General features: G+C 36.5%; 1 protein-coding gene and 1 long non-coding RNA gene across 14 annotated transcripts in view; one reads left to right on the plus strand and one right to left on the minus strand.

Moving 5' to 3' along the window:
* MYBPC1 (myosin binding protein C1) overlaps nucleotides 1-21,337 on the plus strand; it is a 107,523-nt gene extending 86,186 nt beyond the window's left edge. For 11 of the 13 annotated variants that reach the window (XM_039362576.1, XM_039362566.1, XM_039362599.1 and 8 more), the window contains 10 exons: nucleotides 807-941; nucleotides 4,212-4,298; nucleotides 6,397-6,564; nucleotides 6,733-6,821; nucleotides 7,804-7,999; nucleotides 8,941-9,080; nucleotides 9,802-9,961; nucleotides 11,396-11,532; nucleotides 13,791-13,977; nucleotides 20,635-21,337. In XM_039362576.1, the coding sequence (XP_039218510.1) occupies nucleotides 807-941; nucleotides 4,212-4,298; nucleotides 6,397-6,564; nucleotides 6,733-6,821; nucleotides 7,804-7,999; nucleotides 8,941-9,080; nucleotides 9,802-9,961; nucleotides 11,396-11,532; nucleotides 13,791-13,977; nucleotides 20,635-20,735 (1,400 nt within the window). In that variant the 3' untranslated portion in view covers nucleotides 20,736-21,337. Of the gene's footprint in view, nucleotides 1-806; nucleotides 942-4,211; nucleotides 4,299-6,396; nucleotides 6,565-6,732; nucleotides 6,822-7,803; nucleotides 8,000-8,940; nucleotides 9,081-9,801; nucleotides 9,962-11,395; nucleotides 11,533-13,790; nucleotides 13,978-18,595; nucleotides 18,636-20,634 lie in introns of all 13 variants that reach the window. The other 2 variants (XM_039362628.1, XM_039362619.1) reach the window with 2 other exon arrangements.
* LOC120316774 lies at nucleotides 4,324-26,302 on the minus strand. Its single transcript, XR_005559053.1, has 3 exons — nucleotides 26,159-26,302; nucleotides 25,870-25,982; nucleotides 4,324-4,391 (listed from the first exon to the last, which is right to left on the minus strand). It is a non-coding gene; the product is annotated as an uncharacterized LOC120316774 (long non-coding RNA).
* Nucleotides 26,303-26,361: the final 59 nt, after the last annotated feature.

Below are 26,361 nucleotides of genomic sequence, written 5' to 3' on the forward strand. Positions count from 1 at the left end.
GGCTGCAAATTCATTATTATTTTTTTAATTAACACATACTGTATGTTTCATCAGAAAGTAGTATAGAAGTGTGTAGGATCATATGTTCATTGTTCCTCAACCTCAGAAACTTTAACTTGCATGGACTTCATTTCCCAGAATTCCTGGCTAAGAAATTCTAGGAGTTGAAGTCCACACATCTTAAAGCAGGGGTCTTCAAACTTGGCCCTTTTATGACTTGTGGACTTCAACTCCTAGAATTCCTCAGCCAGGGGCAAGTTTGAAGACCTCTGTCTTAAAGTCATCCAGGTTTAAAAAAATAGTCTAGCCTCCTGCATGCTTCTCAATAGTACTCTGTTTACAATTCCTTGGGGTAAAAGTTGTTCCTGTGCTAACTTTTGTATTATATTCCTCATCTTTATTTTAACAGTCATCCCCATTCTAATCCTTATTCCATTCACGCTGCCATTTCATTCCCCCTATCTGTGCTTTGTTGATTTTTCAGATGATATTTCTTTTGAAAAATCAGATTTTTCAGTTGTTTATGTTAAGGACTGTAGAAGATGAGGTCAACAGTTCTAAATATCATCTATTCTAATGAAAACAACAAAAGCATACAAATAAGAAGGTGGTGTTATCTGTATTTTCCTAATGCAAAAATTATTTAGATTAGTAATGGGAAAGTCTTTAATGTGCTTGTTAATTTTTACGGTGCTGTAAGATTCTTTGCTAACCAATTTAACAACCATGAAAAGTGTTTAGTGACCTACATGATATTATGTATATTTTGTCTGGCTAATGTCAATATTCTCTTTTGTTGTTTTTAGCTGTCACAAGTCCTCCTACTTGTCTGGTGGTTGACTCTGTCACTGATACTACAGTTACCATGAAGTGGCGACCACCAGATCAGATTGGAGCTGCAGGTTTAGATGGCTATGTTATAGAATATTGCTTTGAAGGAAGTAAGTCCCAATCATGTTTTATGCAAAGATGATACATATCTGTTTTTCCCATTCAGCAACAACTTTGCTTTTACTTATATCTGTACGTAAATGTATATAAAATATAAAGATTCTCCAAAGTAAACTAAAAAGGCTCCTTCAAAATTTGTGTTGAATCCAACATAGAAGTTCTTAAGTAATTAGTAAGCTATGTTCTGTTCTATACAGCTTCTCAACTATTGAATCAGTGAAAACATCTGACTGTGTATGATTTGTGCCACTGATTATACTAAAGATAACAATGTTGGATTTTTATTAACGTCAGTGTACTGACCAAATTGTAACTTCCAAATTGTTCTCAAATATCTCCCAAACTCTTAGTCTAAGTAGAAAAGATACTGATCTGAAGTAAAGACCAATAATCAGTTAAAAATTTTAAGGAAATAGGGCAGGAATAGAATGGAATACAAACACGTTGTATTTGATTATTATTATTATTGCTGCTGTTGCTTCTACTTTTATGGAACAGCTCAGTAATAATTCAGAAATATCAGGCTCCATAAATCTGATGTTAACTGATTTATGGGGGCCACTAGCATATACAATTCATGATTCATAAAAATCTGGCAGATGGTTTGGGAAATTTTCTTTCCAAAGCAAGTATATACAGTAAACTGCAGAAAAATGGAGAACACAGCTGGAACATAGCTAATAGCTTCCAGTTTATATTTTACCCTCCTTAACCAATGATTTATCATTTCTTCCTAGCAAATATTTAAAAGTAAGCAGCCTTGATCTCTATCTTTTGCTTTTTCTTGTCAACATGTGTCTGCTGAACAAAGTATTTCAGGCAATTTTAAGCCACTTATTTGGTATGTGTCTGCTTTAGAGCACAGCTGTAAGAATTTTTATGCTATAAAAGTAAATGTTGTTTTGCTAATTATTATAGCTCAGCAGAAATAGTTTTTCCAGACCTGGTCTTGAAAAAGAGAAAGTATCATTTAGGTTCATTGGCTAAACAAAAGATTTCTCTCCTATTGGAATTTAAATTTCTTCCCATATTGCTAGCCATACTCATATGGGATTGATTTTAAAAAATAGAAATTACATTTTAAAAAAGCAAGTAACATTTTAGTAAGCTAACTAAATATATCAAGAAACAAAAGAGCTTGAACACTGTTGTTTCACAAGAGGGAAAAAGCACATCCACAGATATCGTAAGAGACTTCTTGAGAATGGCTCGTTGCTTGGGAAAAGAAAATTTGGGTGAGCATTTTCAAGCTAGGGTTGTTTCCTGGCAACTATCTGGACAGGTTCCTGTAATTTTCTTGGCAAATTGTTTTGGAAGTGGTTTTTCACTGCCTCCTTCCGCAGGCTGAGAGAGTAACTGGCCCAAGATCAACCCAATATTATCAATTTTTTTATTAAGTGTATATCCTTCATTTCCTTGTGGTTTTTTTAATCATCGTAAAGTAGTGATATATAACCAGTGGCAAATATTCTGGCATGCGTGCTTTAGCCACTATTCAGTTCTCAGAGAACAACTACCAAAAAAAATCAAACACATAATAATAACAGTCTTTTTTCAGATTTCTGAGTTCAAAATGTCAAACCGTCTTGTGAAACTGTTGAACAGAACAAGCCCTTCACTTTCTTAATTGGAATAAGTTTAAAGTGTTAAGGACATATCTCAAACATAGATTGCATGTGCTATTTTGACATGACCCACCTTGGATAAAATACAATAGTGATATATTTTACAAACAAATGTGGCATACAGTCTGTATGTTCTATTTACCCTTTGCATATCTGGATAGAAATTATACATGTTACACATATACTGTCTGTGTATATGCATGCATGCAAATACACAGACACACACAAAAAATAATGTTACTCATGTATATATTTTAATATTTTTAGACAGTTAAATAATACTTTTTGCTTACTTTGTTATATCTCTTCCTATGCATTGTTTCTTTTACTTGTTTGTTTTTAGTATCTGGATTTCTCTATTCTTCATCTTCTTTCCTGCAGTACTTTTCTTTCCACTAATGTCTCTGTAAAACTTAATCTCTTACTTGGATCTTCAACAATCTTTTTCTTTAACTGTCAATCTTTCAGCTCCATTACTTCAGTTCTACCTTTTGTTGCTTATACTTATTTATTCTATCAACCAATCTCTCTTTTCTCTGCTTTTCTCTCTTGCTTGCCTGTTACCCTCAAATGGGGTATTAAAGTAGAGCCACTTTAACCAAAGGCAAATTTTGTTTTTAAAAAAAAATCTTTTCAAATATACAAAACCAACCTTAGAAGAATAGACAAACATCATGACTGTTTAAAAGTTAATAATGTATACTCTTTCATCGGAAACAGTACTATATTCTAAATACACCTATGCAAATAGCCTCAAAGGATCAAACAACAATATTTACATTACAAGAATGGAACGGAAAGTTTTTAAGAACTGAAAATAAAGGAGCAAACTTACTCTTTTCTCCTGTTTTCTGAGTTTTTGTCACAGACTGACAATAATGAAAAATAGATGAAGTAAAAATAAACTTATTTTTATAAATTTAGAGGTAGATATTGCTCAGAAGAGTTCTTCAGCTAGTGAAAAACATTATCATAAAGAGATCCCCATATTTGTCTTGCATTTATTTTTCAAATGTATCTGTATGATACTTCCTCTAATCCTATACTTGGTGGAAGAACTGGCACAGAATTATCTAACTCAATCCAAAAATTATGATATGGTAAAATATTGTTTTCTTATTTGCTACAAGGAATCACTAACAGAAGCAGGGATTCTGTTAAGTTCACTGTACCAATTCTGTGGTTGACAGATTCATGACATGCCCCAGAGCTAATTGTCCAGATCCCACATGTGATGATCGAAGGCACACCTATCCTCCATACATTCAGTGCAAGAGTCAGGATACAAAAGGCAGAGAGCTGCAGATGCCAACTGTTCAGCAAGAAGTGCTGACCCTGAGTTTTTGATAACCAATGAATTTCAGTGATAGTCTTGCCAGGCATCTTAAACCTTCATGTATATCTTTCTTCTTCTTCTTTCAGTTTCCTCTTGCTTATTCTGGAGTATGCTTTAATTTTCTCTTCTTCTTAAATCTCTTTTTCTGAATGGATGCCTCTTGCCTATCTCTTTTTTTTTCACATTTCTCAACTGTCTTGGTTTCTGATTCTGATTTTGTGGATGCTTGGCGATACCAGTCCAAAAGGCACTTCTGCCTATGACTGTAAATCCCCATCTGTGCTTTCCAAATCATTTAGGTTCCTCTGACTCTGGTTCAGAGCAAAATATTAGTGAGGACACAGCCGGGGGCCCAGGGCAGACGGAAGAGAAGACACCCAAACCTTGTGAGTGTTCAGCATCAAGCTTTTTCTTCCCTTCTTCTTCGCCTCTTTTCATTGTACTATTTTCCTTTGATCAGTGGTTGGAGTGGTTGATCACTGGGGGGAAAATACAAACAATGTTTTATCCTAAAGGAGTTACTGGTGTCCCTCATAAACTCGTACTTGATTTTACTGTCTCCTCAACTCTGTGATCATGACAAGCTCCTCTTCAAGGTGCAGTATGTGTGTCTCGGTACTTAATGATAGAGAGTACTAACTAACTATGTTATGCTTGTCTAAAAATTGATGTCTCTGAATTAATAACAAAAATGAATCCCAAATAAGGTCTACCTACAGAAATATGAAATGCTGACTTTCTGGAAGCAACCCATAATCTGGAGGGTAATGTATGCAAGATATTTAAATCTTCTTATTGAAAGAGTGTTAGAGATAGATGGATAGGCAGGTAGATTCCAATAAAATCAATGTAATTTGGAAAACCTGGGAAATGATCAAGGAGCTGAATTTTTACTTTAATACATACAACTGGTTTTCAGCTCATACCTGTGTAGTATCTCTATGACATGCATCATTATTATGGTTGGTCGTACCATCAGCCAGATATTTAGATTGGATATGGCATTTTTATCCACCTATGGAGTCCTTCCTTGCTATTATTATTTTGTAAGTGTAAAATGTAAAGTAAGAAAGATTGGATGAAACAGAATTTGAATGTAGACAGAACTTCTCCAGAAATTGGCTGGCAAATTCTAAAAATTGCGGTCTACACATCTAAAGTTGAGAAACTCTGGTTTAGAGTTTTAGATCCAATGGCCCAGGTACTAAAGCAAAAAAGATCTTTTATAGCATGAGCCATTTTTTCTGCAAGAAGATATTATTTAAACAGTATGGAATTCTACTTCTTTTTTATTTTACATAGAATGTACTTTTGGTCTCAAAAGAACTTTTTCAAATAACATTGCTAATTAAGTGTTTTTCTCTGTGTAAGAGATTTATGTTGCCTTTATATTTCTGTTGTCTATGTCAATAAAATTGGTTATCTATATTCAGATAAAAGCCAGGGTGTTGATTAGAAAAAAATAGATTATAAAGAAAAATGAAAGTCATGCTCTAATCATAGAATAAAAGATTTACACTTATATTTGCTAAAAAGAAAATAGGAAGTTTCTTCTTTAGATTTTTTTTCTTTTTTCTTTCTTTGTTCTAAATCTTAGTTTCTGTTAGCTTTTATATTTCATTTAAATTTTTTAATAAAGTTATTTTTTTAAAAAAAAATCACAGTTTGCATCATATAAAAATAAGCTGTTTATGAAATGTCCAGATAAATTAATTCAGTTTTCATGTAGTCTTCTATTTAACTGCTGATAATAACAAAATAACATTTGAAAATTGAGAAATATTTGCTTACTGGAAGCTCCCCAGATACATTTTTGGCAAGGGGTTACATTAATACACAGCATATTTATACTAGGATTAAATTAGATTACTTTGTTTGCTCAGAGTACTCAAAAATTTGCAGGATATTTTGGAATTTGGCATTTTGTTGAAAGAAAATGCTGTCAAAACAGGGGGGAGGGAAAGGCATGGCTTTCTGGCCAATCAGCAAAGCTATCTTTGTGAATATAACAAAGTACAATACAGATTGCAAATATATTGATATGGAAACCTCTTCTTTTTTTAAAAAAAATCAGGAAATCATTAAGATCCAGAATTTGGATAGATTCCATATGGAAATGCGTTCTTCCAACTTGACAATTGTTATGTTGCTTGCATATTAACATTTCTCTTAAAAAGACAGTACAATGACATTGATGGCCTGGCCTTCAGGATTACTGTATAATTCTTATTTCCTAACCATCTGTCTGTCTGTCTGTGCCTGTCTGTCTCTGTCTACTGATTCTTCTTTGCAGGTTAGTAACTTTTGTTTCTTCTACTTGCACCATTATAGAAGCTAATGATCTGGCCACAAAAGTGCAAAATTCCATAATGTATCCAGTGTATACTTTAAAAGCAATTTTTTTTAAAAAAATATTGAACCATATTCCATCTGTCTTTCTATGCATTTATTTCTCTTTGTCTTTCTGTTTTTATTCCACTTTAGCGGAAGAATGGATTGTGGCCAATAAAGATCTAACAGATAAAACAAAATTTACCATCCCTGATCTTCCAACTGGATCAAAAATCTTTGTCCGAGTAAAAGCAGTAAATGCTGCAGGTCCCAGTGAGCCCCGGCTGCATCCACAGCCTATTTTAGTTAAAGAAGTTATAGGTGAGGCTGATCATTTATTTGTAACTCATATAAGCATTGATAAAAGTTATTTTTCCTTGCCTAATAGCTCTCATCTCTCTTTGCCCCTTGTTTTGATTTCCAATGAAAAAAAATATTCTATATTTTGATCTTATGAACTGAGAAATAAATTCCTCTCTTTAAATTAAGAACCTCCGAAGATTCGTCTGCCGAGACACTTAAAGCAAACTTATATTCGAAGGGTTGGAGAAGCTGTGAATCTTGTTATTCCTTTCCACGTAAGGAATGCATGAGTGTTTTTATGTCTATATGCATATGGGTCTACATCTAATACTAGGTGCTGTGTGTAACTAATACAATTGCACTGATAACTTCTACATTTGAAGAAGTTCTAAGAAATTTCAATATTTGCTAAATGATAGCAAATGTTTAAAAATGTTCAAAATTTGGGAAAATATGGGAATTATAATACTGATCAATTTACTTGCAATACATTTACAAACATATTCAATTGTAATCAGAGTAACTTTAAATGCCTTTAATTCTCACTCAATGTCACAGAATACTCTAACTCTATACGTGAAAGAAAGAACCGTTTTTAATATATACATTAATTCTAGTAATCTTCCAAAAGGTAAATTTGACAAGACCATTGATTTATTTTTATTTTATTTATCAAAATTAGGAATTACCCATTTCACTCTCAGAGTGGGTGGTACACAGTTAAAAGCCTAAAAATCATATAAAAATGCACTATATTAGAAGAAGGAGCCAGGTAGAAACAAAATTAAAATAAGTTCAAAGGCAGGAGGGAGCCTTAAGGCACCAATCATTCCCAGGGTTGTGTGCTACTCTGGGACAGAGCAGATCTGCAAACTCTGTTGAAAGGCTAGGAGAGTGAGGATCCACTTTGCTTCCGGGGAGAGGATATTCCACAGGGCAGAAAAATGGCAGGAGGGTCCTTTTCCTGGACCCTCCAGCTGTGCTGATTGGAAAATTCTGGGTACTGAAGTCCACACAGCTTAAAGTTACCAAAATAGAGAAACACTATAACAGAGACACAAACTGAAGGGAGCCACTTTAGAAAAGGCTGATAGCTAAACATATTCCATGTATTTAATTCAATCAGCATTTCACTGATTTTAATTTGCAATTTTCTGCTATTCAAACATATTTAAAGAATATCTTAAAAGGAAATAATAATCAAGTACTATGGTATATCTCAAAGTTTACATGTCTGGGTTTTTTTTTCTGCCATAGGGAAGGCCAAGACCAAAAGTATCTTGGAAGAAAAATGGTACCCACGTAGACAAGAACCAAATTAATATCCGCAACAGTGAAAATGATTCTATCATCTTCATCCGAAAAGCGGAGAGGAGCCATTCTGGAAAATATGACATGAAGGTCAAAGTAGATAACCTCGTGGACAGAGCCACAATAGAGATTCAAATAGTTGGTACGTATTGAAATTCCACCCGAGTAGAAAATGGCCTATTAGCTATAATACTTTGACAACACTTTGGCCTTAACATAACATAAATGGAGGCTATTTTATATAGAGAGCAGGATAAAAAGGATAAGAAATTGTGGAGGGCTGAATTAAGTCCATGGTCTGGAGTCTTCCATGCCTCTTCTATAACTTAAGAGTTTGAAATAAGCTACATTATGATCCTTACCATATCTTTCTTATCTATAGCCCCTATAAACCAGAGTTATGACCAAAGCTACATTTCATCTGAATATGAAAGGCCTACAATCTAACAGTTACAACCCAGTCCTGCCTGTAACAAATATAGTTTCTGAGGGGAGAAGCCAAAGATGTCTTCAGGGGGCATAGAAGGACAAATTCTGACACATGTATAATGAGGTCATCACATAAGTGCTGCAATTTACATACATCATTATAAACTTTATTAAAGTCAGTATGTCTTGGTATCATTTATGTGACATCATCATGTGTTGTTACAGATGTCACTGGAAGATGGCTAACAGAATAACAGAGTTGGAAAGGACTTTGGAGATCTTCTAATCCAACCCCCTGCTCAAGGCAGGACACCCTATACCATAAGGAGAGAAGCAACCTAGAACTAAGGAGAAATTTCCTGACAGTTAGAACAATTAATCAGTGGAACAACCTGCCTGCAGAAGCTGTGAATGCTCCATCACTGGAAGTTTTTAAGAAGAGACTGGACAGCCATTTGTCCGAAATGGTATAGGGTTTCCTGCCTGAGCAGGGGGTTGGACTAGATGACCTCCAAGGTCCCTTCCAAGGTTGTTGTTACCCAACTAGAAATTCTAAACTTGGTACACTCTTTAAAAAAACATTAAAACCTGTCAAACTGAGACAAGCTGAAGAAATGACTTTTACCTGTACTGTTAATTTTACCTCTTCTGCAGATCGTCCAGGTCCACCCCAAGCAGTAAAAATTGCAGATGTCTGGGGAGAAAATGTTGCTTTGGAATGGACACCACCAAAAGATGATGGCAATGCCAACATTACTGGTTACACAATTCAAAAAGCAGACAAAAAGAGCATGGTAGGAAACTTTCTAACATGGCGAATCTCAGGATAAGCCACCTGGTTTGGTTCTCACATAGAAGGCTGTCTTGAAACACTGCTATTATTTGTGAAGCTAAATAACTTTTGAAAACTGGAACATTTAAATGTCTGTTAAACTGACACTGTTATAAAAGACCTTGTATGAACATGACAAATATCTTTGGTAGGTTGTCTTTGTTCTTAGTATTGGTGCTTTCAAATGAAGCCTCATTGTTAAAGCTATTATATTTGTTTCTTGTTTATATAAGTATAATGATTTGCATGTTTTGGGGGTGGGCGTTGAGTCAGACTTTAGGCTATTGCATTATATTGGCTGTTGGTATAGTTATTTATTTATAGGTGTTATTGCTATTCTTATAAATTCTCGTTAGCTGCCCAGAGTCATGCAATAATAAAGGAAGTCATATAAGACTTCTAAGTTCGTTAGTTGCTGATTTGAAAATAACTGAAAATAAAGAAAAAAAATAAAATTATTTATTAGGGATTTTTGAAAGGGTATTTTGCTTTGATGAAGCTGTAAACAAAGCACCAATCTCAATTGCTTTTTAATGGGGGGGCTGCTTATAAAATTACAGTCATTCTTCAGGCTGCAGCATAATACAGATAGATACTTCAAGAATGATGTCTTAGCCAGGCTACCCCTGAGCACCTAACTCTTAGGGTGTTACAAGCTCAACTTAATTTGTTCTATCTTTCAGGAATGGTACACTGTCATTGAACATTATCACCGGACCTGTGCTACTATTACTGAACTTGTAATCGGAAATGAGTATTTCTTCCGCATTTTCTCTGAAAATATGTGTGGCCTCAGTGAAGATGCAACAAGAACAACAGAAAGTGCTGTGATCGCTAAAGATGGTTAGCTAAAACTCTGAAATGAAAAAATATGACAATGGAAAAAAGCTAAAAGGGATATGGGAGGCTTATATTAATCTATTAATTATATTAAGCTGCCATAGTTTTAGCAACCACACCATTATGTAGCATTATGTTAATAGTAAACATTGAAAATACTTTATTCTTTTTTTAAAAAAAATATGGTACAGTTCAGAGAGAAAGGATAAAATAATGGAGACTCTGTTTTTGTTTGACCTGTAACATAAATACATTTGGAAGAGGAAAAAAAATATTCAAATTATATGGATTTTCTTTTCATACATCCCATCTGCTAAAAGATATGAATATTGTATCTAATTTGTAAAAATACTGATTGCAAGCAAGGTATCCCATGTGGATTTTGCATAACATTGTCCTCTAGGTTCTTAGTAGAATCTAATGTACCATAATTATCAATATCAAGCAAAAAACATTTGTGATAACTGACCTCTCTTGCAAAGAGGAACATGGTCAGGAAAGTGATTTAATTTTTTCCAGTAACAGCACTTTATCCAAAACTATTTAAGTACCTACCACTCTATTTTAAGCAAGATTTAAGGATCTTATGGACATTTAATTCATGCTGCCTATACAAGAGAAATTTTCAGCCTTGTGTTCACTCAGAATACAAATATACATTAAACACAGTGTTTTGCTACCTTGGAAGGAGAAGAGATTTGGTCAGTTCACATCTTAGGCAGAGATAATACATTTTAATCCTTTTCTTGAAAAATAATCTGCAGTGCACCAGGCTAAGGACACAGTGGTGGAAAACAGCTACTAATCAATCAGAATGTCAAATCAATTGAAAACATTTCCTTCCTCTAATCTTATTTATATTTTTTGAGATACTAGATGACATAGCTTCTTCCTTTTTAATTCTGCCCAACAGAATCAATGGGTAAGAAAGATGAAGAGGGTGTTTTTTTTTTAAAAAAAAGGAAAATTGTATAAATTATAGGCAGTTCAAAACTATGAGTCCACAAACATAAAATTTTCAAAGATCCATGTTCAATCTCTTTAGATTAGTGTTGCCTATAAATATCATGAAGAAAAGTTTGAACTGGTATTCTAGAACTTTTGAAGGAAGGAATCTTTGATGATGTATCTTTTATTGTGGATAGTTTATAAAGTAGGTTGCAGATAATGGAACCATATGAGCTATGCAGTATCTCTTCCTAGGATTATAAGTCAGCTGCAGAAGTTAGATTCATGACCCAGGAAATAAAATTGCTGTTTTTAGGAATTAGAAACACACACTACAGTTGCATGTCAGTGCTCTCACAATCCAGATCTAAAGTATTGCACAGTTCCATGATTTACCGATAAACTTTGTTCTTATATAGGTAGCAATTGGGGAAAATAACATGTTACAAAATTCTGTCTTTTAGCAATTCTTGAACTTCTTTTTTGCAGGTAAAGTCTACAAAAATCCAGTTTATGAAGAGTTCAATTTCACTGAATCACCAATGTTTACTCAGCCTTTAGTTAATACATATGCCATATCTGGCTATAATGCAACTTTGAACTGCAGCGTACGAGGAAATCCAAAGGTAAGATAATCATCTAGTAAGAATCACAAAAAATATACAAGAGGATTTAAAAAGATGTGGATAAGACAAATCAGGTATAATAGTATTTCTCAACCTTGGTAGTGTGAACATATGTAGACTTCAACTCCCAGAATTCCCAGCCTGCTATGTCCTCAACCAGGTAAGTAATCTTTCCTCCTAAAAACCTCCTCAACTATAGAAACTGAATATCACATATGAAAGTCCCACATGTGTGCAGAGCCCCATTAGAACCTATATGTGTAATGTAGAACAGCGGTTCCTAACCTTTCCAGTTTGGCAGCCCAGCTGGCAGGGGGGAGAGGGGAACTGGGCTGCATGAGTGGCAGGCCGGCATGCATGTGCACACATGCAGTGGTGGGCCAGAACATGCATGCAGTGCTTGTGTACAAACACACGCAGTCCTTATGCGCATACAGTCCTTGCATGAGTGGTGGGCTGGCATGCACCCAGGCATGCCCGCCAGTCTGCCATGAGGACAAGTTGAGCTTCTCATACGCATTCCAGCCAGCCACTCGCATGACCCAATTCCAAATAGACCACAGCCCGATAGTGGGCCATGGCCCGGGGGTTGGGAACCCCTGATTTAGAACCTATATGTATGGACTTCAATTCCCAGAATTCCCCAGACAACTATGCTGGCTGGGGAATTCTGGGGGTTGAAGTCTATATGTCTTCAAACTGCCAAGGTTGAAAAACACTGAGGTATAAGACTGCTATTTCTTCATCTCACTTCTTGAACATTATACATATAAGTTCTTATGGGGCTCTGCGTGGTGCAGAACTTTTATATGTGATGTTTAGTTTCTGCAGCTGAGGTTTTAGGAGGAAAGATTACTTGACTTGTTACCTTCCATTCTCTCCTTAATTCTTTTTCAACTATTAGGGTTCTGCATCATCTAGAACAATGGTTCTCAGCCTGTGGGTCGGGACTCCATTTGGGGTCAAATGACCATTTCGCGGGGGTCACCAAACCATGCTGTCCGCCATTTTTTCCCTTTTCCCTAGCTGTCCTACTCCCTCTTATTTGTGGCCACACCCACTTGGGGGTCACCACAACATGGGGAACTGCATTATGGGGTCACGGCATTAGAAAGGTTGAGAATCACTGATCTAGAACTTTCTATGTGCTAGCTGGGTTAAGGTTTAAGTTATTTTTTATTTAATATAGGGAAATGTACAGGTCTTTGACTGTAATAAATATTTTGAAATATTTTGAAATTTGAACTTTGGGGAAAAGGGAGAAGGATGTTCCTATGAGGTAACAAATGTCATTGTAACTCATGTCATGTCCCCTATTCTCAGTTGTAATAGCACCTAGAAAATCCATAGCTGTAAATGCAAAACTGATCACTCAAATATACTAGTTACCAGGTAAGCTGTGCAACTTCAAACAGTGACTAAACAACTGGTCATAAGTCGAGGATTACCTGTATGAGAGTTTCTCTCATAATTAAACAAGAGACTTTGGGTAAAATTTTAGGAAAAGTATGGAATGGACTTATCTAATAAAGTAATTTGAAAATCTAAAAAACATTACCATTTATTTTAAGATGTCCTTAAACAGAAAATAGACCATCCACTTCATTAGACATGTCAAACACAAGGCCTGGGGGCCGGATGCAGCCTGCGAAGTTGTTTCATGTGGCCCATGAAGTCATCCTGGAAACAGTGAGGGAACGGCCCCCACTGCCTTGGCCCTGGCCCAGGCCAGCTGGGAGCCAATGTACAGTCTTAGCTCCACAAGGCCGTCTGGAAACGGCTTGGTGCCGCAGGTGCTCGAGCGCCAGGCTGGGTGTTTGACCTCTGCTGCTCAGGGCTTCGGGCAGCCCGTGCCACTATCCAGCCCCCCACGCATGGCCTGGGAGGAACAGTGAGGCTCTTCCATTGGACCATGCTTTGGCACTTGCCCTGGTCCCACCCCCTTCTGCCAGAGACCCTCAAATCTGTCCCACTCCTGCCCAGGCCCCCACAGGCACCCTTGACGCGAACGATGTAGAGCTGGCCATGCCCACCTATTAGGCCACATCCACTCTATCCATGCCCACCCAGTAGGCCGCACTCACCCTGGCCACATCGACCCGGCCCCCCAAGGGCAACCGCAATGCTGATGTGGCCCTCAATGAAATTGAGTTTGACACCCCTGCACTTCATTAACATCAAATTTTAGTATTATGCTACAAAAAAAAGAAAGAAATTGATGTTTAATTTCCTATCTTTTCTCTGTATTCTAACTGCAGCCCAAGATCACATGGATGAAAAATAAAATCATTATAGTGAATGACCCACGTTACAGAATGTTTAGTAACCAGGGTGTTTGCACACTGGAGATCCGGAAACCCAGCCCCTATGATGGTGGCACATATACTTGCAGGGCTATCAACAGTCTTGGTGAGGCTGAAGTTGAATCCAAATTGGAAGTCAGAGGTAAGATGGTCTCTGTTGGTGGAGTAACTTTCTTCAGTAGAAAAAAATAGCTTGGAAGAAGATGCCTTCCTTATATGATGACAATTTTTGCCTCTTTTGCTTTGCGAGGAAAACACATGTTAATAAATAAGTGAAGAATATCAAAAGAGTAAGTGATAGATTAATTCCATGGAAAGTAATAGCAATATTTGGATGAAATATTTATGTATACGGAGAGTATGCAACATGGTATTTTGAGTATCTTAAATACATCTGCACATCTATGATAAATTCATCTTCAGGATGTTTCCAGAGTAAGGTGATACATAAAGAAGATTAGTAACTGAATTACAATGTTCCATTTTTAACTTTAAAATAATCTGGTTACAAACTGATCTAACATAAGGAATAGATAAAGTATTACCTTCTTTCAGTAACCTCATACAAATACTCTGTAATGCACATTGTCCACAGAATCTTTTGGGACTGTCTAGCTTTTGTTTTCTATTTACTTCTGAATCTTAATTAGCTCCATAATTATAGTGTTATGATGTTGAAAATCTAATGTGGCATTCACTGCTCATATTATGCATCTGAATTAGTTAATGTATTGCTTTGGAATTTGTGTACTTTCTTTATCTTGCCCAAAGACTCAAGCAAGATAGAAGTCTTGTGCAATATAGTAGTTACATTTCCTGATTGTCCCAGTTTCTGTATTATCTATTTTTCTGCAGAGAAGGCATGATGTCATTTCAAGGAATTCACTCTTCCACTTCACATAATAGAACTACAACTCTCCAAATTCCTAGCAAGCATCACCAAAAAAGCTAACATGGGGAAAGCTGAGTTTGGATAAAACTGTTAGATAGTATTGTTAGAAAGCATAAGATTAGAAGGCTTATAAATTCTAAATTGCCATTATGACCTGTCATTCATAAACCTTTAAACTTATGCTTTTCACAAATCCAATATGTGATTGTTTCATTTCGATCCAGAAAAGAATGACACCCTAGAACATTCATAGTGTTTAGTGCAGACATGTCAAACACAAGGCCCAGGGGCCAGATGTGGCCCACAAAGTGGTTTCATGTGGCCCGCGAAGCCATCCTGGAAACAGTGAGGGAACGGCCCCTGCTGCCTTGGCCCTGGCCCAGGCCAGCCGGGAGCCAATGGTGGTGGCCATCTATGCTGAAATGCATTCAGTCTTAGCTCCGCAAGGCGGTCTGGAAACAGTGAGGAACCAGCCCCTGCTGCGTCGGCCCCACCCCCTGGGTGCATGCTGGGGAGGTGTCACCCTTTGTGAGAAATGAAGAAATGGACCATGCCTTGGCACTTGCCCCGGTCCCACCCCCTTCTGCCAGAGACCCTCAGATCTGTCCCACTCTTGCCCAGGCCCCCACAGGCACCCTTGACGCGAACGATGTAGAGCTGGCCATGCCCACCCAGTATATCCATGCCCACCCAGCAGGCCACACTCACCCTGGCCACATTCACCCAGCAACCTAAGGGCAACCGCAATGCTGATGTGGCCTTCAATGAAATTGAGTTTGACACCCCTGGTTTAGTATCTATGGCAATAGTAACCATGACTTATGTATTCCATTTCTGAGCATTGAGACATTTTAGAGGTGCAAGGGTTGATCCAGTTTCCTTGGAAAGAAACTACTGAAGGCTGACAGGTCCTAGCCAAATATAACAAAATTTCTTCTTCACATTGCAATTTTCATTCTTTATTATTTCCCTTCATTACCTAGAAATGGGAAGACTAAAAAGCCTCCATATTGAAAGCTTGGCTGCCAATTTTTTGCAATAATAAAGAGATGTCTGCTAAATATTTCACTACAGTTATCTTTGGGTTGTGGGGGTGGTTTTTTTGGTCTCTGTCTTCTTTCTCCCTTTTCCCCTTAATAGTTATTATCTGAAATCCAATACATTTTATTCACTGTGTGAATGATCATCTATCATTAGGGCAGTTCAGCCTGCTAAAGCGATTGGACATGTAGTCAAAGAGCCTTCCAAGCTATCAGTTAAATTTTCAATGACTTCAGAGTTATATCTATTGATGTCAGTGGGATTTACTTCTGAAGAAATATACATATACCAAGGAGTTGTACTCAGTGGCCTCAGTGGTCCTCTGTAAACCTATGAATTTCAATATAAGGCTTTCATATGAAGATACATTTCCAGATACTCAAAATCATATGATTTCATACAAACTTCTTTTGTTTAATTTATTTTAATGGGGGGATGGAGTGAAGATATCAAACACTGCAGGAGTAGAGAAAAGTAGTCAAGAACTTTAATGCAGAAGAATAGTGATTTATGGTCCTTTTGTGATAATAATAGCTAGGTCCCAATTTTGTTTTTCTATTTGCACTTCGATTCATAATTCCTTGTACATGGGGCACTCTGAAGTTAGAAGTTCTCATGTATCCACTATAGTTATCTGTAAATGGAATCAAAGAAATCTGATGTGTAAGGTCTTTGAATTTGCCTAAGCCCATGATACTACAGGAAAAAGTTTAGCCCTTTCCCCTGCATTTTTCCTGGATGAAAATTGCTTCTGAAGCAGTCAATATTTCTTGTCCTTTCTTGTTCAAAAACAAAGAATATCTTTTCCCATCCTGGCACCTTCTGGATGTGTAGGGATAATGCCTTCCAGATTCTTAGCCAGAATGGCAAAGCTTGGAAAAGCCAACTTACAATAACTATTTGCAGTTGTGTGAGAAATGATATTGGTTTACTGTAGATTTTGCCCATTGTTTAGTCTCTGTCCCAGCCCTGACTAAACTGGCACTGAGATATTCACCCTTTGAGATGCCAAACAGAATAAGCTCCAAGAAATTAATTATCCATAGTATTTATCCAATAAAGAAGATGAAAGACACTGAACATATTGATTCTTTATAATTAAAAAAAATGAGATGGGTAGTTTCTTTTATTTTCATCTTTTTCAAAGATTTGGCAGATGAAAGAAAAGATAAGTCAGATTAACTCAGGAATTTTCAAATGAACAAGTCACTTTGGATCACTCCCAAAGCTACAATTAATTATTCCCAAAAAAATTCTACAGACATCTGTAGAACTACCCTAGATTGTATATTCTGATTATGGTGCCCTAAGATATATTGATGCTTTAATATCACTCATTGCATTTTAATATTGGACAGAATCATTTTTTTTCTCTGTGTTGGAAGCTTGAAAGAACTACAACTGGTGTTGCAGTTCTGAAAGAAAAGAAGAAGCTTAATGTTGTTAAACAGTGATGGAATAGAATGTAAAAGGAAATTAAACATTGGTCAATAATTCTACAATTATATAACATGGAGAAATTTTGCCAGAAAAAACAACGTTCTTGGAGGAGCAGAAACTGGTGTTTAAAATCATATTCAACTGGACATTACCTTCCATTTTATTCCTTTCTTGTTATATAAAATGTGTTTGCATGATAAGTGTGTATTTCATACATGTTCTTTATCTTTGCACCATGGCATACTTATATGGCATGGGCAAAGAAGGTCAAATTAATCAAGACTATATAGTACCTAAAGTCTAGATTATAGTAGCTAAGGTTAACATTTCATTTATCAATAAATATAGTCTTATTTCCATGTTCTTTTAAAAAAATATATATTCTTAGTCAATATCAAATAGTTGTTTTCGATAAATATATCATAGATTAAAAAGTATTTCTAGATAGTTTATATTCAAAAGGGCAAAATTATGAAGAATAGAGCTGAATAAGTAATAGTCTCTCAGCAGAATCATATCATGAGTGTTTAAATTGTCAAGAATAAAAATGATAACATATAATTTAGTGGTACATTAAGAATGTCCACACACTTGGGAATAAGCTGTTAGACACCATGAAATTTATTATTGAGGAAATACAGGAATGCGTAGTAAATTTTATAAAGTGAATTATAACCTGTAATATGATGATTTAGTAGCTACTTATAATGTATTCTTAAGAAAATATTTTTCTCCTACAAAATGCATAGTTTAAAAGGCTAAAGCTTGTTAAATTATATCAGCCTTGTGCAAAAAGTATATACTGGAATGTTATCTTTATACAGTAATACTTGATAAATTTGCCTAGTAGTTATTCAACTAAAAATAGATATAGATAAAAATGGTTCAATGCTATGCATATGGCTTTTTCCTATTCTGAGAAACACTCTGGATATACTTGTGTGTGAGTGCCCGTGCGTGTACATATATCTATATCTATCATTTTAATTAAAATGTTTTAATTTAGTTTAACCTAATTTTTGTTTTAGTTCTAGATTAGTGACACAATTAGATTGGCTCTTTATCTCTCTTAGATTAGTGTGGCAGCCAATCATTTGTGTTTGTGCATAATTAATTAAGCTTCCTACCTTAATGATAATGCTGAAAGTGTGCTAGACCCCTTCATCTTTTGACTTTCCATTGTCTTCCTCATTCTCATTTTCTCTCTCTCTCTCATTTTTTCTCTCTCTGTCTCTCTCTCTCTGTGTCTCTCTCATGTTTTACATGACTAAGGAATTAAATCATCATCTTTTCATCACTGTGGTCATACTTTCACTCAATAGAGTCTGTACTTTTATGTTTAGGAAGTAAAGTGCTTACAACTTCTTTCTCTCTCTCTCTCCTGTAGTTACACAGTAAGGATTTTTGAATGTATAATGTCATCTAAGGTAAGCTTTCATATGGTCTCTGCATATGAAGCTTATTTCTGTTGTCATGTCATACAAAACCTACCAAAGTATGGCATAATTTTCATTATGTCATTTAATGAAAATGGGGTAGTAAAATCAATGTAGCAACGGACTGACTATTTGTATTGTGTTCTTAATTAACAACTCTCGCTGAATCTGCTGAATAAATGCTTGTGATAGCAGCTCCCGCTATGATGCCAACACATACTAACAAGCTATAGAGGGGGTGATAAAGCATGAACCAGGTTAACAGCTTACTATACATAAATAAGCATAAATCCACAGCATTTGAACATCTAATGCCAGTTATTTGCCTCAAGGTTGAGGCAGCTAGGAAGTAATGCTATTTAATTATACCAAACTCTTACCTCCTTTTCTTGAAAATGTACACTGCAGCAACTTTAAGAAACTAGTTTAAAAGCATGCCAGATTTTGTGTGTCACAGCATAAAAAGGTGAAAGAAAGAAAGAAAGAAAGAAAGAAAGAAAGAAAGAAAGAAAGAAAGAAAGAAAGAAAACTTTGACAGCATATTTAATTGCTCTAAGCTAAATCAAGTAGTTTTGTTTTAGCTGGGTTGTGCACATAATTGTCATTTGCATTTTTATTTGCTTGAATGTGCAAAATATGTATCTCTGTGACAGTAAATCATAAAATATAATCCATAGAGTTTTGAAAGAGTTTTGCATTTGAGTTTAATGGTACAAACATTCAAAGGTAAGTTCTTTATAAAAGGGCATGTTTTTTTTCTCTCTCTCTCTCTAGCCAAGGCTGTCTTTAAAAAAGCATCTCAGTGTTTGTTTTTTAACTATTGTTACTTCATTGAATCTCAACAAGCTAAGGTAACTTTTTGGGAATTTAGACGATTAGAAAGGCTTAGAACCGTGTACAGAATTCTCATGATACCAACATTGCTAAACAATCCAAAAAAAGAGCATGAAGTCACTATATTGCACTGGTTTGGCACCTTATGCATATTCTTACATTATTGGTCTGGTAGGTTATATTAACTCCCACTGCAACATTATAATATCAGTCATTCCCATCTAGATAGCTTGGTTTCAATCAGTGACAAATGTGTAGTGTGGTGAAGATATTGATAAGGAGATCATTGTATGCAGTAATTTCATACTCAGGGGCACACATGAAAAGAAGGAGGTCATCAGCATCAAAATGGCTGGCACAGATGGGCAATCAAAATCCCACCTCTTTTTATGTGTGTATGGTGCATGTGATGCATGTTAAAAAGGACTGGGGCTTTGACTGCCCAGTTGCACCAGCCAGTTTGATGATGTTGACCCTCCCCTAATTATAGCTCAGTGTAACACGGTTACTGGGAATGTGGTAGCAAAAACAATCACATGGTTAAAATGTAATAAAAGCTTAATATCATTGTTTACAGAAGAAAAGTGTTGGGTTCCCCTTGGTATTTTCCTTTTGAATATTTTTGATGCTGTAACAGATATTATTTTGGATGACTTTCACTATGTGGACCCCCAGCATCCTGCTGAGTCTCCTTTCTTCTCCTTCTCCCACTTCTTTATTCCAATAATTAGAATATGGATAGGCAACTTCACTTCAAAGCTTCTTCACCATATTTGGCTTGGAGAATTTATGAAGACTCACATTATGAGTCTTTGATGGGTATTGACAACTTTACAGCCACAACAAGAATAACTTGTCATTTTTGGCAGCAACTTCATGCTGGATCCATCAAATCCCCATCCATTGGACAGTGAAAATGGTCACTGGAACATAGAATTCCTGACCTATCATTCTTGGGAGAATTTATTTCATTCACACGCAAAGAAAAAAAAGTGGCAACCGGAGAGCAATCCTGTCTAAAAATTCTAAATCTATTTACACTAAAGGAAGCTCTGTTAAAAGATGGCATATTTCTCCTTTTGTAATTGCACAAATTTGCGCAGGTATAAAGATCAAGTCTATCTTTTGGTTGTTTTCATAATTGTTTTGTCCTCAGGTGGTCTTTCGTTCTTCCGACTACTACTACAAGGGGTACCTCCGCATATTGCCCAGTCCTATATGAAAGAAATAGAAGCAAGCAAGTTTGGAAAAAAATAAATTCTGGCCCCAGTGCTTCTCTGCTTCTGCACCAGAAACTGCTAGCTACTCCACAGCCTCTCATTTCTACCGTGATCCTCCTAAATCATATATTGCCCCTTCCGTCTTGCTCCTGTTGCTGGTGGAAAGAAAAACTCACGCATGGATTGCTTTTTTTTTTTTTTTTTGAAGTTTAATGAAATAAGCTGATGCTTACCTGCATTTTGTATCATTGTGTATTTCTGTTTCCTTCTCTTTGCCCTCTCTTTTTTAATGCAAAAAAAAAAAAGACAAGCTAAAGAAATATGCATGAGAGCTCATTTATAGTTTCTAATTTATATGGCTAGATACTTTTTTTGTGAAACGTAGATGCTGCCATACCCAATAACAATGCAATCAAAACATACCTCTTTTGATAACCAAATAACAAATTATAGGTGGACATGTTTCCTGTGTACACGATTTACAGCAGTTAACCATTAATTGAGCTGAATGCATCTCAATTTAAAAGAGTTTTTTTTTCTCTGTTGTTCATTTGTAAATCCCATTTCTTTGAGCTACTACAGGGGATTTTTTTTTGGTGATGTACAATAAAGCTGAAGTGTTTATGACCTAGTCACATATTTGGGGTTCTTATGCTTATTTTATGTTACACTATCACTGTTATTTTGTTTTCATCATGTCTTGGCTTTTTGTTTGCAGTTACAAACACTGGATTATGGGCTGGGATGTAGATACACTCACATATATTCTTATCCATTACATTAGTCCATTTGGGGGTAAGCACTGTTGTATAAAGCACATAAGAAAGAAAAATTAAAGGCATCATATTAGAAAAAGAAATATCATATAAGTGAATCTAGTTTGCGCCAACTCTATTCATTATACCACTTCATACATCTTTTGCAAATTTTATCCAAACACAACTTTCTTAGTCTTCTCCTCTCAATACATTCAGTCTTTCCTCATACACTTGTTTGGTGAGTCAGGGCTCACTCTCTCCATGAACACATTTCCTCATCTTCCTGGCCACAAATTTTTGTATCATTTATTCAGCTCTTATTCTTTCTTGTCTTGTTCGCTATACATACTACTTAAGTACCCACTGCATTCAACTTTTGTGTTTTTACACCATGGCAAACTCTCATTTTCATACAATAAAGTGTACAGAAGCTCACTATGGGCAATTTCACTTCTTTACACAAACCTGTAATAATACCTGACAGTACTGATCAATTTAGGCATATTTTGGCCCAAACCTAGTTTTATTCCAAGCATATTCACATTATTCTATTTAAGGCAAGGTCTCAAATAGAATAGAATAGAATAGAATAGAATAGAATAGAATAGAATAGAATAGAATAGAATAGAAAGGGACCTTGGAGGTCTTCTAGTCCAGCTCCCTGCTCAAGCAGGAGATCCTTATACCATTTCAGACAAATGACTGTCCAGTCTCTTCTTAAAAATCTCCAGTGATAGAGTGCCCACGATTTCTGGAGGCAAGCTGTTCCACTGGTTAATTGTCCTCACTACTGGAACCTTTTCCTTAATTCCAGATTGCTTCTTTCTTTGATCAGTTTCCAACCATTGTTTCTTGTCTTGCCCTCTGGTGCTTTGGAGAATAGCTTGGCCCTCTCTTCTTTGTGGCAGCCCCTCAAATATGGGAACTACCTTCCAAGCTAACATTGTTTCCTATATCCCACCGACTAGTAGGTATATGCAGTGTATATACCACAGTGCTAGGCAAGAGACATAATTTCAGAATGTACCTGGAAGTTTGGAACAGAGTACTATATAACTATGTAGTATCTGAAGCCTGATGGAGGCCTCAGACACAACCTGTTTCCCATTTGTTATACTTCTCTTACGTCAGTCCCCAGGAAGATCAAAACCATTTCACAGATTCTTAATGAGACTCTGCCTACTTACCTAACAACCCTATTCAGATTAGATGAGAAATTAAACCACCCTGGAGGACAAATACATGGTTTCTCCTAACCAACTTGCTCAGAGGGAAGCAGCTATTTGGATAAGCAGTAAAATATTTCAAATTAAAAAGATAAGTCCATATGCCATGACTCAATTTCCAAATAACTCCACCTGGATGACTGAGAATCTTCATTGACAGATTAATACAGTATATGTAAGACACATATTGACAATTTCTAGCACAACAGCTTATACATATTAATGGAGTTACCAACAATTACTTCTTTTGAAGCATTTCATGTAGAGTTATCACCTATTCACATAATTCCAAGCATGTTTTATACAAAAATACCAGTGGAATTAAGCTCAGTGGAATTTCTTGATTTCAAGGCTTAAGGCTGTATGCATAGTAATTGTTTTAATGTATTAGTAATTACATCTGGAATTTAAAATAATATAGGAGTGCCTAAAAGACACACCACAACCCTTTAGGTCAATGGATACAAAACCAACTTTAATTCTTCACTTTATGAATGGTTACTGCAAGCTCATACGGTACCTTCTGAACTCGAATGCAGTATTTTGAAGGAAAGTTATGCTGATTGACTTCTTTATTTTCTGTCAAACAGGCCGAGGCAGAGGAACGATAGTCAAACCTCACATGCAAGGCTATTAGGCCTAAGCAGATCAAAATGTATTTGAATTTTTTGTATTATGGCTATCAAGTAATGGTTGCGTGAATTTTTGCTGCCCAGATCTGATAATCTTAGTATGTATAGCTGATTCAGACTTCAGAGAATGCTCTCTAAGTATCCTCTGAAATATGTTTTGCATATGCATTGTTCAAAGTAATAAAATTTCCCTCTTCTTCAGGAAAAACAGATGTTTAGGAGCACTTTTCTGCAAAAATATACACAAAGAACACGGACATCCTAGAATGTTATAGTTCAGGACAACATGGACATACAAAACACCCAGCTCAGGGGACTTGCTTACAGCAGGAGTTTCAAAGACGTAAACATGATACAACTGAAAAGTGCTTTATTGCAGATAAGAAAAGGCCACTTATACACAAATATTCTGCCCTGTGCAGAACACAGAAATCAAATTTTCTAATATGTATGTTCCAGGATTTAAATACCAGGGGTGTTTAAATCAATGGCCTTCTGGTCATTCTTTTCCCAGCCAAATCTCTTAAACATAGACATCTGTTCAATGTTTATATATTGTTCTGTCTAGAGTTTGGACAGGTAATTCATTGGTTACACCTCACTCAGTTTTATAATCATCAGAGATGCTGTGCACCATCCCCCAGTACAGTAGCATTTCACAAGTAATTCAGGTACCTTCTACTGTATATTCTGTATTTAAAAATCAGACATAAAAACAGGCGAAAGAAAACAAAGATTTTTGAGAAGGCAAAAAAGCTTAGAGATGGATTGGAGCTGATGTTGTAGGTATTGTCAGTGGAGTAACCATCAGAATCATGAGAATTTAGAAGCAGAGATGAGTGATTAATATCCTTACTGATTAAAGTTCTCCAGAAGCAGCAATACAGATGGATAATTATCTTTAGCATTTATTCTATACTTTCTCTTATATGTGACAAGTTTCCGAAGTTTCCTACCATTTATATACAAGTGCAGCAACTCTGTACATTAAAACATACGAACACAAATCAAAACTCTGATTATGAAATGTACATAATAATGCTTAATTCAAGCTGTTATAATCACAGTATTAGATGTAGAAAAAGGATTAAATAGAGAAATTACTTCCTAATGTGCCTGGGTCAACTATTTTCCAATGCAAGGCTTATATTGAAAAGTTGTGGAAAATCAGCTGCCAGAAAAGCCAACACAGTGCTAGGCTACATTAACAGAGGGATAGAATCAAGATCACGTGAAGTGTTAATACCACTGGTAAGGCCACACTTGGAATACTGCATCCAGTTTTGGTCACCACGATGTAAAAAAGATATTGAGACTCTAGAAAGGGTACAGAGAAGAGCAACAAAGATTATTAGGGGACTGGAGGCTAAAACATACAAGGAACGGTTGCTGGAATTGGATATGTCTAGTTTAATGAAGAAAAGGATGAGGGCGGACATGATACCAGTGTTCCAATATCTCAAGGGCTGCCACAAAGAAGAGGAAGTCAAGCTATTTTCCAAAGCGCCTGAAGGCAGGACAAGAAGCAATGGATGGAAACTAACCAAAGAGAGAAGCAACCTAGAACTAAGGAGAAACTTCCTGACAGTTAGAACAATTAGCCAGTGGAACAACCTGCCTCCAGAAGTGGTGAATGCTCCAACACTGGAAGTTTTTAAGAAGAAACTGGACAGCCATTTGTCCAAAATGGTATAGGGTTACCTGCCTGAGCAGGTGGTTGGACTTGATGACCTCCAAGGTCCCTTCCCACTTTCCACTTTATGGATCATCGCACAGTCAGCCAGATGTTCAGACTGGATTTGGCATTTTGTCTACCTATTGAGTCCTTACCAAGAACCTGGGATAGGCAGATGTGGATGTTTGATGGTATTACAGATATCATCGCAAGATGGAAGCAGTTCCTAGTAAGGCCGCCTTTTGCTATTGACTAATGGCAAATTTGTCAATGCCAATGGTGTTCAAGTGGTGCTCCAGTTGTTCTGGGATTGCACCCAAGGCGCCTATTACTATTGGTGGTATTATTATTATAATATACAGGCAAGACAAACATGTTGATATCAGCCTTCCTTCAGCTTTGTGCTTTCTAGATATCCTATAATTGCTAATCTGCATGGGCAATGATCCAGGATGGAGGCAAGAGAAAGCTGCTATCACAAACGTGAGCACAGTTTAGTACCATGCACACTCTTCTATGTTAAAATATGGTTGTGGTTCAGTGTACTGTTCATATCCAAGTAACTGGGTTCAATTTTTTTTTAAAAAAAGTGGTTTGATTAACGACATATTATGTGACTGCAGCCAAAATTATAGCATACAACGTTTGTCTGTGCATCAACCCCCAGTACAGTCGATATAGGTTTGTCTGTGCATGGAAATGTTCCTACATGGCGATCGCTGAATTGGCGAGACCTGCATAGTCCTGATTTGCTTAACCTTGGTTTGCTCAAACTAATCTTCTGAATTTGCCCAGTGAGCTAATTCACACAGCACAGATAAATAAAGACGAAACGCAGCCTTCGGCATCACCTCAGAATCAACGCTGGCCTGATGCTCACCGACTGCCTGAGGATGACCCCACCTTCTCCAGACCAGACGAGGGGCGAAGAAGAAACGGAAATAGCGGATTCCTCCAATTGCCTGCACTAGCTCGACGGCGAAGGAAAGGCAGCTGTTGGCAAAAAACAAGTCCGCAGGAGAGAATAGACCACTAGAATAATAACTTTATTGTCACTTTAAATGTACACTAATCAGCACATATTAAAATATGATTTCGTTGCATACAGGGTAAGCACCTCCAATATACACTGCATAAATCTGACCCCCAAAAAATGTGCATATACTCACATACACACACACACGTGACCCAGAGAAACAACAGTCTAGTTCGGATGTATACATATACATGGCGAGAAAAAGGAATCTTGCGAGTTTACCAGACGAGTGACATAAGGAACAAAACTGTTACAGAATCGGGTAGTCTGGTAATCTAGTAGTCTAGAGAGGGACGGATCCGAGTCCCCAAACCGCACCCGGGACTGGGCGGCCGC

This window comes from Crotalus tigris, unplaced genomic scaffold (genome assembly GCF_016545835.1).
Source record: "Crotalus tigris isolate CLP2741 ecotype Arizona unplaced genomic scaffold, ASM1654583v1 scf7180000017588.1960692, whole genome shotgun sequence".
Taxonomy (NCBI): domain Eukaryota; kingdom Metazoa; phylum Chordata; class Lepidosauria; order Squamata; family Viperidae; genus Crotalus; species Crotalus tigris.